This window comes from Anopheles nili, chromosome 3, assembly GCF_943737925.1.
Source record: "Anopheles nili chromosome 3, idAnoNiliSN_F5_01, whole genome shotgun sequence".
Taxonomy (NCBI): Eukaryota; Metazoa; Arthropoda; class Insecta; order Diptera; family Culicidae; genus Anopheles; species Anopheles nili.
In genome coordinates, this window is record NC_071292.1 from 74,770,970 (window position 1) to 74,788,572 (window position 17,603).

Genomic DNA, 17,603 nt, shown 5'->3' on the forward strand with positions numbered 1-17,603 from the left:
CGGATGGCATTCCTCGACCGCGCGATCATCCTTGTTCTGTCTTTTTTTATATATCTTGCTGCTCTTCTGCGTTTTCCGAGGACGTAATTTCTGAGCTGCAGCCACAGCAGTGCTGCTGGACTGTAAAAAAGGGCCTCAAACGAGAAGTGAACCATTTGTCGTGATTTCGGACGCCGCTCCAGCCCGGCCGGACACTCGATCGCGCGGACAGGAAGCGAACGTTGTTAAATAAATAAATCATTCTCCGTCACCAGTGTACGGATACCGGAACGCACCGCGTAACAAAAAAAGAACGAAGTCCCACTAAACAAAGCAATTAAAGCAGAGAAAATAAAACCCGCTAGCAGCCAAGCGTTCACTGAAGAAAAAAGTAAAGGAAAAAAAAGAATTCTACGCGGCACGCGGGAAGCGCGTGAGAAAAGGGCGCGCCGCGTAAACGCATCGAAATTAAACGGTCCGCGCGAAAGATAACATTTTATTGGCATGCCCCTGCTTTCTTTTCGCCTTCCCCGCCCAGTGACCATGGCAGTTTTCCAGGACCCTCGAAGGCACGATCCGGTTTGCAGGCTCATTTTGCTCCTTCCGTTCGACCGGAAGGGTTGCTCTTAGACGACCATTTCACGGACCCCTTTCGCTGGGTTTACGGAAGGATTTCACTTCCTTCTTTCTCTTTGCCACCGGTTCACCCCTGCCAGACTCCTTGACAGTCCCTACAACGGCGGCGAAAGCATGCAAAGTATGCAAACAAAAATGACAAAGAAGGACGCAAGAGAGCAGCGAAAAAAGGCAACCCCTTGCGGAAGGGATGCTGCCGGATTGACCAGCCGAAGGTCCTTCCACGCGATCGCCATCCCGAAAAGACGCAAACAAGTATGTCACTGCGCGGCCCCAGGTTCTGGTTTGATGACCGGTGTAGAACTAGTCCATCAAATTGTTGCGATTAGCCGCGCTGCTCAATCAGCGCCCGGGCCGAGGGTTTCTCGCGACGCAACAACGGATTTTCCGTTCTTTCTTTTCGTTTTGTATTCTCTTGCCCACGGAAGGGGGTCTCGGTTGCGTTTTATCGCGCTGAAAGGATTGCCAACTGGCGTGCAAACGCAAACAACGCGGGTTTTTTTGGGCTCTTCCTGGTTCACCTGAAGCTCCCCGGTACGCGCGCACAGCGCGGCATAAAATAATGAGCCCGCTGCCCGGTTTGGCGGATCCTTTTTGATGCAGTCGCGAGGGAAACCCGGTGCCGGGGATAATCCTTGCGCGAGGATCGAAAGTGAACGAGCCATTCCACCGGAAGTTGTTTATTGAGGTCGGCTTGGCGTTGCTGATGCGTAGCGTGCGCAGTTGCTTCCTATCAATTAGGCCGGCGACGGGACTCGTTATCCTTGGGAAGGAACAAGTGAGACAGAGCACAAGGACATCTCGGCGCCCGGAACCATCATCACTTACTTTGATTCCAGCGAATAAGTGCTTCGTTGTTTTATTCACTCCTTCGGTTTGCTACTGAAACAATGTTTTCTTCTGCTCTCATTTCGCTCATGCCTTTTTGTTTTGCTTACTTTTTGCACTTTTGAACTATTTTGCCAGTTAATTGCACACTCCGCGAACGGACGCATTTAGATTTGTATTTATACTATCCCTTTTTCGTATTTTTCTCGTCCGCACATTTCACTTCGCTTGTTCGTTTTTACTCTCAATTCCAACCCCAATTCGATCACTAAACTATGGTCTCTAAATTCGGTCCACCTCCCCGTTCTCTATCCGTTCTCGGAACCGCAGCCTTCGGTGCAATGCCGTTTCCGTTCGCCCCCGCCGGAACCCTCGGTTCTGGCGGGCTGCCCGAGCTGGACGACGACGGGTTCCTGGAGAACATTTTTCATCTGCGCTCGATGGAGAAGCTGAAAAGCTCCCACCATCAGGCGTTCCTCAAGCTTGCAAGTACGTACTATCGCATCCAGCAATCGAAATTTATGATTTTTGCCTCCCAACCACCGGGATGGGCTCCCACGATCCACGTTCCTACCGAGTTCCGCGTGGATGGCTCGGTTTTCCATGTGATTTGCAATGATTTTACCATGCCCGAAAATGAAAAGAATCACAAATTGCGAATCATGCTCACCGAAGTGTAGCGAAGAAAAATGTCATCAAACCCAAAAAAGGATGTTTACTCCTACCAGGCGCAGCCGCGACATCTGGCCAAGGGATCGGAGAAATTATAATTAATGATCCCGTCGTGGCGTATCTCATTTTCCGCCTCCTAGAACGGAAGCATCAGGACGACGTCTCGAAGGGTTGCGATCGCAAAAGAAATCACAACTGCTCTATGAGAATGCGAGAGGCGGAACAAAAATACAGCCAAATCATCGTGCGCTTTCGCTTGAGACTGAATTCCATTCGAATAACGCCAATTATGTTGCAGCTCGGCTCAAAGGACACGAGAAGGTTCGCCCTTTCGCCCTCGCTCCCTCGGTTCACGTGCCCTTTTCCCAACACCGCGTCCTCGAACAAACCGCAATGTGGGCCGATCGCAGGCAGAAAGTCTCGCAAAGCAAATATTATTGCAATGCCAATCAATTCCTCAGTGACGGTTGCTCCGTGAAAAATCAATCAGGCTGGCCCCAGAAAAAAGGACCTTTTTTCGATGCGATTGCTAACAAAACACACCCTAAGCCGCTACCAACCCCGTTCGGTGCGTGGTAAGTGGGAAAAACCACCGCTTGAATTGAATCAAGTACCGAGCCGATCCCAATCGCTCGATCCTCCTGCATCTCTCCAAGGATCGCTTCCATCGCATCGAAGACGATCGTCTCCGTTCCCAACGCAGCGCAGCTAGGATCGACATTTTTCGCTTCGCTTTCGCCCTGATCCTTGTGAGAGCGCCCCTAAGTCTCGCTTCCTTTCGCCTTTTGTTCCTCCGTTTGGCAATTGTTGTCGAAGGACGAACATTTTGCACCCCCGCACGCCTGATGTCCTTTCGTCTCGGTCGGGGTTCGGCTATAAAATTGATATCTCACCTGTACCGATCCGCTCACGGTGCAGGAACAATGAGTCCTTCGCTTCGGTTCTTGGACCCCTTTTTTTGCTGTTGCTTCTGGATTCCGCCGGCTAGGGCTCGATTCCACCGGGATTAGGAGCGCTTCCCGCCACACAATAGCAGCAAAAACCCGCGGGCTCGTCCGCTGGTACTATTTCGGTGGGAATCCATCGCGAATCTGGCATAAACACCCTCTTTAATGCCCTGGACTCGATCGCGCGTCCTAAGCGATCTTTCTTGTTTCCTTTTTTTGCGCAAGCTCTGCTGCTCTGCAGCACTAATGCAGGCAGCTTAACGACAGGAAGCTACATGCTGCGTCGTCCACCCCAATGTGAGCGAAAACGACGCCAACGATTCGGGCGATTTTGGGCATTGTCGAGGGACACGATCGCGTAGATCGCGCGATCCCGCTTTTGGGCGCTTTTTCGTTTCGCATTTTCAATCCACCTCGAGTGGCGACCGAAATAGCTGGAAAAGAATTTAATGGTTTCGTGTTTACTTCTGTTCTTTTTCTTCCTCTCTCTCTCTCTCTCTCTCCCTTTCTTCACTCCTTCCCGCGATCCGTCAGGTTCCCTGCCACCGAGTCCTGCCGACAGTGGCGTGTCTGATGTGGACAGCTCAAGCAGCGGTGGCCAACCGGCCTGCAGTGACGAGTTGAAGGCACGCCTTGGCATTCCGACCAGCAGCACTGGTCCAGGCAGCAACACCGGTCAGCAGCCATCCCACCAGCAGCAGCAGCAGCAGCAACAACAACACCAGCAGCCCCAGCATCACCACCAGCAACCACATCACCAGCCAACAGGACAACATCAGCATCCCCAGAGCCAGCAGCAACATTCGGTACACTCGAACGGTGGTGCCGGCTCACCGACCATCAATGGGGCCGGTTCGTCGCTTGCCTCTTCGTCAGCTCTCTCACAGGTCGCAGCAGCCGCCGTGGCTGCCGCCGCAACCCAGCAACACCTGCAACAGCAGGCCGCCCACCTACAGTCGGGTCCGTTCCTGCGGCCGAACTTCTACCATCACAGCTCGCCGCCTCTTCGCAACATCTGGAACCAGCGGACTGTACCACGTAAGTGTACGCCCTTTTTTGCCGTCCTTTTGTGTGCTTCTCGCTCCCGGTGAGGTCCTTCGAATGTCGATTGGCGCCCGACCATTACAACATACTGATAGAGCCCGTGTTTCGAGGCGCCTTATCGTCTTATCGGCGCGAAAGGTGTCTTTCTTTTTTGTCCCGTCGGCGGCTCGCGATTACGGCACCATGTCGATGGTCAGAGTGCTATCAGAGTGCCACCCTGCTCATGCCACTGACGCGCTCGGTTCGGGTTTCCCCGGCAGCCCTTTGACCCATCGTCCCTGCCCAAAACGGAGGACGCGCGCGCGTCGAATCGTCCTTATCACTTCTCCCAAAAGGTAGCACTCCATCGCAGGCACACTTCAGCCAGGCTGCAGCTCGATGCAACCATCGTGCATGCAACCAAGCTTCACATCGCCACCCCACGATAACGCCTTGTGATAAGCCGCGGCATGAGTGGGGGCCTGTTGCGTCGCGTCACGCTTCCTCGTCGGAGGTTGGGGATGATTGTTTGCTTTGCGAAACGCGCCACAAATGGCCATTGTTTGACCGCCTGGGAGGGTACTTTTATCAGCTACATTGTACGTTAGGAGCACTTCCTGATCGAAGACGACCGCAGACGGGTGCAATCCCTTTATGAGCACCTCCAGGTTTTGATGGAAGCCTTTTTTCTTCAGCCGAGACACGTAGCCGAAAAAAAGGGACAGCTAAGGGCTGATTTTTCATGGAAATTTCTACTCAATTGTCTCAAATCGCTTTACAACTTTGGTTTAAATTACACGGCACGTTTACGTAAAACCCGACCTCCCGAATGTGACGCACAGCCGTCCGCTCAAGGGCACTCACCCGACCGCAGCGCACCTTCTGCCCTATCATGTGCAACGAAAATACGCCAGTGAACGAGAGATAATAAAAGACCGTATGGACGTTTCATTCCCGTCCCAGCAACGCTCCATGACTTACACTACTGGCTGGGCGCGAGTGGGTGGGCAGTGAAGGAAAGACGACCAAGCTCGTGGGAAGAAACATTTTTGCAATATTCTTATCGACTCCACGGACCTCCCTCTGGACGCCTTCCCTCGAACGGTGCGCTCCAAGGACGTCGCAAAGACGAGCGCGCGCGCGCGCAAGGCCCACTCGGGGCGTGTGTAAGCGGTGTGAGTGATACGGGGGGAATGAGTGGGGTGGGGGGTAAGTAGATACAACGCTCCCGGAAACCGTGGCGGACGAGTAACAAGAACATGAAAAAAAACCACAGCAACACGAACCTCCACCGCCGAAAATTGCGCGGAAACGAGAGCTCGCCACGAATTGTGCAAATTTGGAGACGTACGCGCGCGTGCTAAGACCGGGAAGAGGAAGAAAAGCGTCTGGATAAACATTTACATTTCGCCTCCCTCTGAGGCAACTCCCTAGCAGGCCGGGTAATTTGCGTGTATAAGCCCACCGCATTCATTTCCTCATAACAGAGATGCTCGCGCGTGTGCAGAGGGTAGCGTTTTATTCTGCTGCTGGTGGTGCTTTTGGTGCTGCTTTGTGCTAATGCAGCGCCAAATGTGGCACCCTCCCACCCCAATGTGGGTGCAGTGCCATAGCACGAACAAGTGAAACAAAAATCGTTTGCACGCGCGCTTGGAACGAGCTAAAATTATCAGCATCCTGTCTCGGGTGGCGTTTGTTTTCGCTTTTCCGAAGCACCACCGAGGACTAATGTGCGACAATCCGCCCAAGTGACAGGCGTGTCATTGCAAATTTTCCCCGATGTGTGAGTGTGTGTGTGTGTGTGTATTTCCTCCCGGTTGACTTTTTTCTTCTCAAACATAAAATTAAATACCCCCAAAAACACCACACCATTTCTCGCGAACGCCGTTGAAACGGAAATGCGTTTTTTGGGGCGATTCGCAGCAAGGAGATGGCAGGCGACAGGATGCGTTCTGAAAATAGCTTCCTCTTTGCTTCTTCCACCATCGCATGAATTCCATCATCTGGTCGATAATCCCTGGGTGCGATGGCACCCGAGATGAATGCCCGGCCAGGATGATAATTGTCTGGGCGGAAGTGGCAGCTGCCTATGGTCGGGAATTTGGGTGGAGACAGCCGATCATTTAGCGGCGCATCACTATATTTAGCCTGCCGGTTCTGCAACGGCAACTGCAACCGACGTACATGTAAAAACGCGACGAGCGCGAAAAAAGGATCGTGTAAAAACAACAAACGACACACAACACCTCATGTCTCAAATTAAAATCAAGCCGCGCGTACAAAGCGCACAAGCGAACAAGACAAAATATGTTACGGGTGCAGGGGGTTGTTTGAAATTTAAGAAAAATATCCACCCTCTCCTTCGCGGATTAAAGACAGTAAAAAAACACGCACACACTTGCTACGTAGCACGAGCGGGTTGGTGGGTACGTAGCTCGGTGGGTAAATATTGCATTTTTGAACCACGGGATGGCTTCGCAGGTCGTTGATCTCGCGTCAGCGGGCAGGATTTACCTAACCGATCGCGTCACCGAAAGCGACTCGTAAACAGAGCATTAATCATGGTCATGAGCGCGGGCAGCACGCAAACTGCAGTGAAACTGCAGCACCGCGTGACAAACGCCTTTCAAAATAACGTCCGACTTTTCTTCAGTAAAAGATGCACGAATTAACGGGGGGCAACGGAATAAACGAGCAAATGGTTCTCTTCCCGTTGGGAGTAGGGTCAGCAGAGTGGTGCTTAAATGGAGTGATAAACGTGTCGCGTTTATGTCACCTGATCCAACGCGCGGGCATGTTGCTGAGGAGTTTTATTCCCTTTCCGACGGCTCATAAAAACGATCAACCCCCTACGCGATCGTTCGCAGCTCGTCTTCGCAAAACACGGAACAAATCGTAAATGGTGCTGGCGGAAGACAAGAAACCTGGTCAATCTGGTCGCCCCATTCCAGACACCTGGGAGAAGCAGTGGATCCGGAGTGGATCTATTCGAACAACCTCGACGGGCCATTAGCGCGTGCAGGAGATGTTGGCGTAGAAGGTTTTTTTTCTCACCCCGAATCAAGACGCAACCATTTTCACACCATTTTTGTTCTGTGCCGAATTCGGTTACGGTTCTTTTTCCCGAGCGATGCAAGTTATTTGCACCCTCTGCCTTCTTTTCGCGTCCCAGTTGCCACCGCCACACAATTTATTATCAACAAATGGCTCGCAACTTCCGTATTGCATGCACCACGACCACCATCACCAGTTTGGTTTGAGGATTGTGTCGTGGTTACGCCGGAATGAAACACCCCAAAGTGAACAAAAGTGCGAGGGAGATAACGAAAAACAGACGAATTGGACGCGCTAATAAAAAAAAACCAACCTCCCCATGCTCAGACGAAATCGCGGAAATTCGCTCATCTGTGTTTGCGTGGTTTCTTTTTCGCGTTTGGCATCTCTTTTTTTTTCGCACGCCTGCTCGTGGGGGCCTGCAAGCATTGATAACGTACCCTCCCCCGAGGGAAGGAAGAGTGCTTTTCCACCGCACCCCAACGGTGCTTCTTCTCGGTGTTCTTTGCTCACTCTTCCATTGTGGCCTCCCAAAATACGATAAGAATGCGTTTCGGGGCCTGCAATACTGTGAGCTCGTGAGGGAGTTGTTGTTTTTTTTTCAAACATTCTTCGCCCCCAAAACCACGCCATTTTGGATCGCGTAAGGGTGTGTGAGATGGAAACCAGCACCACCCCACCCATCGATCGGGGCTAGTGGGCGATTTGACGCGAACAGCGGTGCATACGTGACGAACGAAGCTCGCATGCACCGGCAGCATGATACCGGACGGCCATTTGGCCATGCGAAATGTCACCACCGACCCAGTGTGTACGTTGCACAGCTACACACACACTCACCCCCATCAGAAGGTGATAAGCGCCCCGAAGGGAAGCTGGAAGAGGCCGAATATTTGCAAAACTCTCGACGACAAAAGACTGATTTCGTGGTAGCTAATTGTGGAACTTTGCTACGCCATCTTGATAACGTTTTTCGGCGAAAAGTTTCTCGGAACATGATCAATAATTAAGCATTTGAGGACAATTTTGAGCACATCCACGCTTTGGGTGGTTGTTGAAGCGCAACAAAGATGAGGCGTACATGAATAACACCTTCACAATCCATGATGGAAACGCGGTAGAATCTCGGCTCCTGATCACGTTTCCCGAGCTATTCGCAGAACAACGGTTCTCCCCACGTGTCACTCTATTGATTCATCGTCAAAAGATCCCCTTCCGTGGAGGTGACATCGGCAGGAAATTCCATTTTCAGCTCACCTTTTTTCTTTCTGCTTATGAATCGCCCCAAAGGGTGACACTAATGTAAAAGAAAAACAACTTCTAAGCAACGTCAGCAGAGGGTCTGCGTACTTGTAACCGGAAGAAAGTGAACCCGTCAAAGATCCGCTACCGATCTCGGGACGTGCTTTCGCCACGTTTTGACCCCCGAAAAAAAAACGTAGGGTGGTGTTTTTCACCACGAAGCCACCACGGGCTTCCGCTTGGGTCCGCATAAAGCCTCCCTTAAAGGCCCAGCCTGGGTCTTCGTGCGGTTTTGCTGCGTTTTCGGTCGCCATTTTACACCCGTTTTGCGGACTCCGTGCCGTTGTTTCGTTTGCTGAAGGTCAGTTCTCGGCTTCCCGTTCGAAGCGGGCTTACGCAAACGGATGGGGTGCGCGAAAAAAACAAGCAAAAGAAACAGAACAACCCTCCGCCCCCAATGACGATGGGGGGGAAAATAAACCGTCGTTTTCTTTTACTTTTTTTTGCTTCCTCTGCCCGCTGTTCTGCTTAGAAGGTAGAAACCACACGCTGGGTAAACAACCCCTCCTGCAGTGGGGTGAAAACAGAACAAAAACGAGGGTGTAACAACAAAAAAAACGAACCAACATGCGCGCGATTCGCGCAACAACGCTTCAAGCGTCCACGTGGGCGGGAGGCTTTCTAGACCAGTTTTGCAGCCTGTCGGGTTTACTCCGAGGCCACGAGGCCCGTTCAAGCACGGCGCCCGATCGATGTCGAAAGCGCTGGAATTTACCGAACCGGAAGTAACCGCCACCAAGCGCGCGCGAGTGTGGGTTAGAAAGGAAATGCCACAAGTCGCGATGTTCGTGCGTTGCATCGCAAACATCGCACGTCGTCACAGCTCTGATGGGACATGATTCACCTCTTGGGCACCCCTCAGGGATGGGAGATTTTCAACACACACACACACACACACAGCGAGAAGAGCACCCCTTCGACACAGAGGCGCCTTGGTTGGGGTGGAAATGCATCTTCCCACCGCGAAGGTGGCCTACTTACGAAATGCACCGCTGACGCAATGTTGCTCTCGCACCTTACGCGAAACCAGACTGCAGCTGTTTTGCCTTCCTTCCTTCCTTCCGGCCACCTTCTCTCCTCTCTTCCCCCTTACCTCTTCCATAAACTACATGGCAGCCCTTGAAGGGTGTTGAAGCCTTAGAAAATGCGCGCTTGATGGCGCTCGGCAAAGCGCACGTCCGCGGAACGGCCTCGGAATGTGCCGGTGGCAGCGGAAAGCCAGCTCCATGTGCAATGGCTGAGTATGTGTGTTTGTTCGTTTTTCTTAATCTCGCACACCCGCACCACGCGGCACTGCGCGACAACGCATTCCAACGCCACGTACGGCGGAAGGAACGAACGTTCCGTTGGCAAGGAAAGGGCCATGACGTTTTAATATGCACCGCCCTTTCGGACACCCTGTATGCTAATCACTTCCAGCAAGCGTTTGAACAAGTCACGGAAGGAGCGAGTGAGAGAGGGATATATGAGAATTCACTTCCGGATCGCGTCCTGAATCGTGAAGGATAATTTATTCCTGCAGGTTCTCGGTCTCGTAAAAATCCATCATCGCATCATCCTTGTGCCTTTTTTTTAGTTCTTTCTCTCTTCCGTTCATTTATGATTTCTAGTTATTGCTTCTCCTTCTTTAGTTTATCTTCACTTTGTATCATCTAAAAAAATGCGCCCGAAAACCATACGCAAATGCACATTCCACGCAGATCCGAGCCGCATGCAACGTGATACGCATGCTATACCGGACCTTTTTCGCCTCTTTCTCTCTCACTCTTCCCGGGTGTCAAGTGAAGAAGTCTTTTTGTGATTCCCGTCATCTTCCCGGGCAAAGATCGGAGGGTTTAACGAGATCTCATCTGGATCTTTTGCCTCCTTCGGGGAAAGTCGTAAACCCGCTGGTGGCGAAATTGTTCTCCACTTCCGTCCCATCGTCACCGATACGCAAGGAAACGAGATCCGGCCGTGCGATCGTTGACCTTTTCCTCGCTTCCTTGCCGTCCACCTCACAGCTGAGATCACGCATGCCCGAAAAAGCCGTTTCATCACGCCCCAAGATGCGCGTCGAAATTGAGCCAAATTAAGCAATCAACATTCGCGCAGGCCACACTGGAAGAAGCCGCGTTTTTTGGTGAAGATCACGCAGCTCAACGAACGCAGCTGCAACCGGCTGGCGGAGTAGCGTATTAATCGAAATCCGCACATAATTCCGCAGCCCGTAGCGAAAGATCGAAATGCGTTTCTGGTTTTTTATTTCGGGAGTCACCATTTGGCGAGAAGGACGAATTTTTATGCATTTCCTTTCGCGATCTCTCCCCCGGTGACTTTCCATCCACCCTCAATCCCTAGATCCCCCTAGCGCTAATTGATGCTCACCATGTCGGGGTTTCGCGAGAACGAGCGGGAATGCGAACGTTTTACGATCGCCGAATCGCTTTTACGAGCATCCATCGTCTCACCGACGGTTTCGCCTGCTCCTCGCTGTCATCAATTAATTTCCTCCGCGATCCTTAACAAGGCCCGCCGTGTGCTGATGAGGCGTAGAACGCGATTTTATTGCATGAACGCTTCGTCCGGGCCGGGTGGCATTCCGTTTCATCATAAAGATGGTCCCGGGAGCGATTCAAAATGACACCGAGCAGGAGCAGCACACTCACACACTCACTTCCGGTCGCGTTTGAAATGGTTTCCTTATGGTAGCTGGGTTGGGTGAAATAAAATCAACCCCCTCACGCGTTCGAAGCGGAATGATTCGCGCATTCTGGTTCCACATTTATGTGGCTTTTGGCGTTCTTTCCAGAGCCGCCTTGTTGAGACCCGAAACCGCACCGAGCACGACCGATCGTTTCGTTCCTTTTCCAGACGCGTTTTTGTTCTGCCCGTCCTTCCGAACCAAACCACAAGACACTGGCCTTCCCATACATGGGAACCCGATTGCAGTTTCGACAATCGCATGCAAATGCAGTCAAAAATGCAGTCAATTCGCACGGAAACAGTCCAGCCGGCGGGAACGCGCGTTACTTCCTGATTTCCGCCAAACAAACCACCCTCTTCGGGGCCAGGGGTGGCAATTAGTTTCTTCCAAAGCCGTTTATGCCGCGACGGCCAGCCAGACAGGTTGGGTTGGGGTTATTTTTTTTTTGTCGTATTTTTGTTTTTTCCTTTTGCTTGCTTGATTCCGTTTCATTTTCGTTCGGTGCATCTTGATTTCGGCGTGGTTGTATTTACTCGGGCTCACGTCAGCTGCACATCCGCTCGCGGAAGTGACGGCGAATGGCGGGTGCTATTTAAATTCTCACCGATTCCCGACGCCGTCTGGAAATACACATATGACAAGCCCGGGAGTGCATTTATTGCGATGCAATATTCATCCCACCGTGGCTCGGTTTTTGGTGATTGATTCGTTTTCGATTTCGCCCACTCGCCGATTTTTCTTTGCTCAAATTCGCTCGCCCAAGGTGTGACCTTTGTCGTTGGAGGGCACGGCTATTACGCCACCGGTTTTCGAAGCAGCCCACGTGGGCAGTGAAACAGCGTGGCCCTCATTATCGCCGACAAAAGGGAAGCCCCAGTGAGGCGCGGCCATTCCGACGAACTTCCGGCCTTTAATTTGATTAGATAATTCCCGCCGATCCGGCCCTTCGCAAGGTTACCGCATCCATTCCGTGGAATCGATATCCATCGTGTGGCATTTGTGATCCCGACTCGGCTCTGGGTGGTGCAGGTCGTTGCGTTTAATCCCGGTTCCGGATCGCGATGTTTGAGACGGTCCAGGACGCGTCGGGTGACCTTCAGCAAATGCAAGCGAATGTGTGAAACGCTAGTGCTGACGGATTTGGAAAGGGAGAATTACGAAATGGAAGAAGCAAAAGCAGTGCGAATAAGCGCAATTGCAATCACCTGCTGCGACGGGAAGATAGCAGGACGAATCCAATGGGAATGTGCGATAATTCGAAGCAGTGTAACGTAATTCGTTGTCAAACAGATGGACGACGAAAAGAGCTAGCCAGCAAATGATTATTGTATGCATTTACATTCGAATGAGCTTTGATTCCTTTTCAAATTCAAACGTATCCTGTATGGTTTGCAAATCCCTAGCTTTGCAACAGAGAGTGAATTAATCCAATCCTCGTGAAGCGTCCTTTTCCGTAAAAAAAAGCGTCCTTAACGGTCGTTTTCCGCGATGTAAACATCGTTTCGAAGAATTCGTTAAAGGTTTTCGTAATTCCGTGCCTTCGACGTGGACGAGCCAAAATCGGGCTTCAGGTGCCTGTTGCATATTTTCACCACTACCGACGCATTGTCCACGCGCCATCGTTGCCCTTCATTTACCTTCTAACGCCTCGACACCGGACGTTGGCGCTGTTTTTCCGGTTTAACGTCTTCCCAAGGTGACACATCGTAGCTCCGGTTTTGTCCCCAAGGAAAAGCTCCTTTTTCCAAGCTCCTCCTCCTTTCTTCCGCGCCATCCGAGGCGCCAGTGGAGCGGGCACAAAATATTCCGCGAGCGAGCGAAATAGAAAGTGAGAAAGAGAGGCAAAAGACACTGTTGCACGTGATCATCCGGTCACTTGCATCGGTTGGATGCAATCGCTCAGCGGCGAAACCCCGAAAGGGCGCGAGAGCCCTTTTTGGCGCAATCCAATTAGACGCGTAACACGGCGGCTACGACGTTCCTGTGCGTTTGCGGTATAAATAAACCTGCCTTTCCTGGCAAGGGTCGTCGGCGTCAGCCACGACGATGTTGTCACCTAGTGGGCACGTTTTCTTCGGTCCGCATTTCCCATTTCGTTCACACACATAGGCATTCGTCCAGGAAGACGGGCTTCCTCGCCTGTTTCTTTCCGCTTTGCGCCAGGGTTTTGTTTGTTTTATCTCTCCTTGCGCCTGCCGGAACTACTCGGCCCAACTTCGCTCGTGTAATGGCAGTTGCATCACGCCAGCACGGGAGCTGGAAGCCTTTCCGGCTCGTCTTTAAAATACCGACCCAACCGCCAGTCTCGCCAACCTCGCGGCCATTCTCGCCAGTTTGGTGGCTCGGAAAAACCAAACAAAAATTTCCTGCCCTTCGGTAGGTTTCTCTCGATTCGACCATCACTAGGACGGTGGCGGTGTATCCGAGTGCGGGGGCAAATGCACTCGTTTCGTGTCTTCCCACCCTCCTCCAAGAGAGCGGGCTTAGAACGGAAGATGCTCGCGTGCAGTGCAGCGAGAAACGCGAAACTCCACGCCGAAGGAAACGAGAAACGGCCGAACCGAAGAGAGACAAAGCAAAATGGATGCAGCAATGAAACAGAAAAAAAAAGCAACAAAACCCGCCCGGAGAAGTGCACTGCGCTGGTGCATTTTTATGTGCATCCGCACGGTGCATGAGGATGGGGAGAGGGGTGGTGGTACGATGGGTGGGGAGGGCCCTTGCGGCGGGGTGATCGCTCGGTAGAAGGTCACCACTACTTGCCGTAGTTAGTTTTTCTCCGTTTTTGCCTCCCGTTTCCGTTTCGTTCCGCAGTTTCTCCACCACCACCCGACGACCCTTTAGCCACCCTTTCGCCCTACCGCAGGGTTTATGCTTAGAATCGAGTGCGTTGGCTACGTTGGCACACCATCGCGGCTTTGGCGTCCCTTTTACGCGGCCGTAACGCGAATCAGCACCCATCGTATGGTGCACCGCGGTGCGATCGGTCTCACCCTTAGCAGAGAGGAAGCGTGGAGGGGAGGAGAGGGGAGGAGGAGAGTTGGATGATGGTGCGGAAAGGCACTGAGGGTTGGTGCGGATTCGACAAGGCTCGCGGTTTCCAGTTTCCCGGCTCGTGGATTCGCTATTCTTGGTCGATATTTGATTTCGTTTTTTTTTTGGTTTTTTTTTCCTTCACTCTTCTCTCACTCTTCATTCTATGCCGTGAACCGTGCGTGTGCAGGTGTGGAACCGAGAGAAGTGTCACTTGTCTGGTGGGTTTGTGTTTTGAGCAATTTCAAATCAAATGACACTCATTTGCATCTTGCCTCGCCGAAAACAAAATGCCACCGATGATGCACCGACCGATCGAGACACACACACACACACACACGCATTCCATCGTCGTGAAAATCGAAACCGTCTACGAAGCTTTCGCATCGAGACTGGACACACACACACACTCTTGAGCTGATTCCGAAAGATTACGATAATGGCTTTTAAAAACATAATCATCCCCTGGGAGCGCGCAACTGCACTCGGGAATGCACCCGTCAGGGAAGGGATAGAGCGAGAAAGAGAGAGAGAGAATGATCGCCAGACAGAACGCGAGCGCAAAGCGGTCAAAAAGTCGTCGAACGTGCGGAAAATGGGGGTTGGAATGTAAGGAAACGCAGGAACGCGAAAGAGCAAATAATGCTCAGGTGCGCATCCTGCGGGAGAATCCCTCCAAAAGGGAGACGTGCACATCTTCCTGCACCGTGGAAGACACGTTTGAAGGTCACGTCGGCGCGTGCATTGTGCGCCGCAACCGCGCTTCCTGGTCATTGGTCCCTTTCCGGCCCTAGAGGTGTCCCTTTCGATGTCCGTCTCGCGTCTGCTCGGTTTTCGCTTTCGCTCTGCGATTTTCTGCGATCGCGAAAGAAACTCATGAAGCCTGCCGTTGAAGGGCCTTTTTGCTGGCTTCATCGCTCAACCGGAGGCTGGTACTCCTTTAAAACGAATGTTTCATCTTTTTTTTGCCTCCCTTTTGCAAACGATCGCAATTATCTCCGCGCATCAAGTGCATCGCTCCGTGGTCCCGCGGGATTTCTTGTGTTTTTTTTTGCTTTTTCTCTTGCTCGATGCATTGCGTCTGGGCATCGTACTTCTGTGGGACGTTGTTCCGGCAGATGGTGCGTCCAAAATTAAAACCCCAAAAACACATAGAAGCTGCGTTACGTGAAAAGTGACGTGAAACGGCGTACTAAAGCGCCAGAAACTCGTCTTTGATGTGTGGAAAATTAATAAACTCTCTCTCTGTCTCTCATACACATCGATACACATTTTATCTAACCCACTTCAACACGGGGAGGAGACTATACAATGTAAGAGTGATTTAGTTTTTTTTTCTGTTAAAGTACCCTTCAAATGGTAAATATTCGTACCTGAGCCGGGGTGTGAGGTTATGTTTTTTCGCATCTCTAGCGGAATGTCAAACGGCCACTTCACGTGCCTCGGAATGGCACTTCCGCCCTCGAATCGGCTCAGCGATGACATTTTCCGTCCCCCCCCTTCGTGTGTCTTTTTCACTCCCTCACCTGTCTAAGGCGTTCGACATCCGGTTCGATGGAATCCTTCAGCAGGACGCAATCCAGAGTGGAGTGTTCGCCAAAATCGGATTTTCCGTCTCGTCACCAGACGATCGGGTTGACCGTGGGTGAACTACTCAAGCTCGAGAGGGAGAAACGTTTTAATTAATGAAAACCCATCCCCATCGAACCACTGCAGGGTTGATAACGCCGCCAACCCTGACGAGACGTGCCCCTGTCGCTAAGCCCTTCTACACTCTGCTCGGTGCAATAAGGAAGCGAAGGGCGCACGAAATGGGGATGATGAAAAAGCAGTAGCAATAGCTCCACGAGCCAAGCCGCTCGCTACAGCTGATAAGGTCGGATCGTCATCTGCACTACTATCACTACGCGTCAGACAGGAAGAGTCACTCTCTCCGTCAAGTTCAATGTCACCACGAGTCGCCATCGCACTAATCGAACCTTTCTCTCTCTCTCTCTCTCTCTTTCTCTCTCATCCCTTCAGTGTCGGACAACTATCACTACCTGCATTCGATGAACTCACCGACCGGCTATCCCTCCGCGGCTGCCGCAGCCGCTGCCGTTGCCGCGAACCACTTCGCTGCAGGAACTCCCGCAGGAGGCAACGGTTCCACAGGAGCAGGAGGGAGCGCTGGGGGAGCGGGTGGTATGGGTCGTGGTGCCAACGGAGCAGGTCCTTTACCCGCAACGAATGGCACCACCATGGGTCACCCCCACAGCCACCTTGGCCCACACCACGCAGCTGCCGCCCATCACCATGGACACCTGGCTCAGCAACATGGAGCCCTTGGAGGACACCACGGAGGACATGGAGGTGCGGGACCGGGACACGTGGGAGCAGGAGGCTCCTCAGCCGCCGCCGCTGCTGCCGCCCTTATGGCAAACGGACTGGGTCTAAACGGACTCGGCCATCACGGACAACATGGGCCACACAGCGTGTCCTCGAGCTGTCAGGACGATCTGTCGTACATGCTGGAACTCGGGTTTCCACCACGCAAGCTCAAGAAACCGAAGAAACCGAAGCTCGAGCTGGGAGTGAAGCGAAAGTCACGCGAAGGATCCACCACGTACCTGTGGGAGTTCCTGTTGAAGCTGCTGCAGGATCGCGAGTATTGCCCGCGATTTATCAAGTGGACGAATCGAGACAAGGGTGTGTTCAAGCTCGTCGATTCGAAGGCGGTCTCGAAGCTGTGGGGCATGCACAAGAACAAACCGGACATGAACTACGAGACGATGGGACGTGCCCTGCGTTACTACTACCAACGGGGTATCCTGGCGAAGGTGGATGGCCAGCGGCTGGTCTATCAGTTCGTGGATGTGCCGAAGGACATCGTTGAGATTGACTGCACGGGCGCCTGAAGTCCGCCGCGGGGCCGTCCCCATGTGGGTCGTGCCTCCGCTGCAGGTGTCCTCGACAAACCCCAACCTCTACGCTAGTCGTCCGGTGTTCCCTCCCACTTCAGCTGGCCTGCAACCTCCGTCGAGGTCCTTTTATTTGCCCCGATCAGCCCTGTACAATCGTCGGATCGTTCTTACCACTTTGATATTTATTCACGCCTCGGTTAGGATGTCCTGCGTCCTTTTGTTGCGGCATCTAGTGTCCCTGGAAGGGCTTTGACGTTACTCGTTGAGCGGAAGGGGTAGTGGCCAAGCGCAGAGAGACAATAAGGACGACGGGTCTCGAGCCGACCCGGCGCAATGGCAATATGTAGAATCGAAAGCTAAGAGTACAAAACACAATCACACACACGCACGGCAACGCATGGTGAGAGCTGTGGATGCGCTAGAGTTACGAACGTTTAGACATTAATTTTCCTCCGCCGACGGTACGATAAATAGTTTAAAAACCGAAAGAGCCGACCAACGTGCATCCGTGCTACTTCAGATTGCCTACTTGTAGGCGCA

General features: G+C 52.3%; 1 protein-coding gene across 1 annotated transcript in view; it reads left to right on the forward strand.

Moving 5' to 3' along the window:
- Positions 1-17,057, forward strand: part of LOC128725067 (ecdysone-induced protein 74EF) — a 43,827-nt gene extending 26,770 nt beyond the window's left edge. Inside the window, exons 3-4 of the mRNA XM_053818786.1 lie at positions 3,597-4,100; positions 16,183-17,057. Of these exons, the coding sequence (XP_053674761.1) occupies positions 3,597-4,100; positions 16,183-17,057 (1,379 nt within the window). The remainder of the gene's footprint in view (positions 1-3,596; positions 4,101-16,182) is intronic.
- The last annotated feature ends 546 nt before the right edge of the window (positions 17,058-17,603 follow it).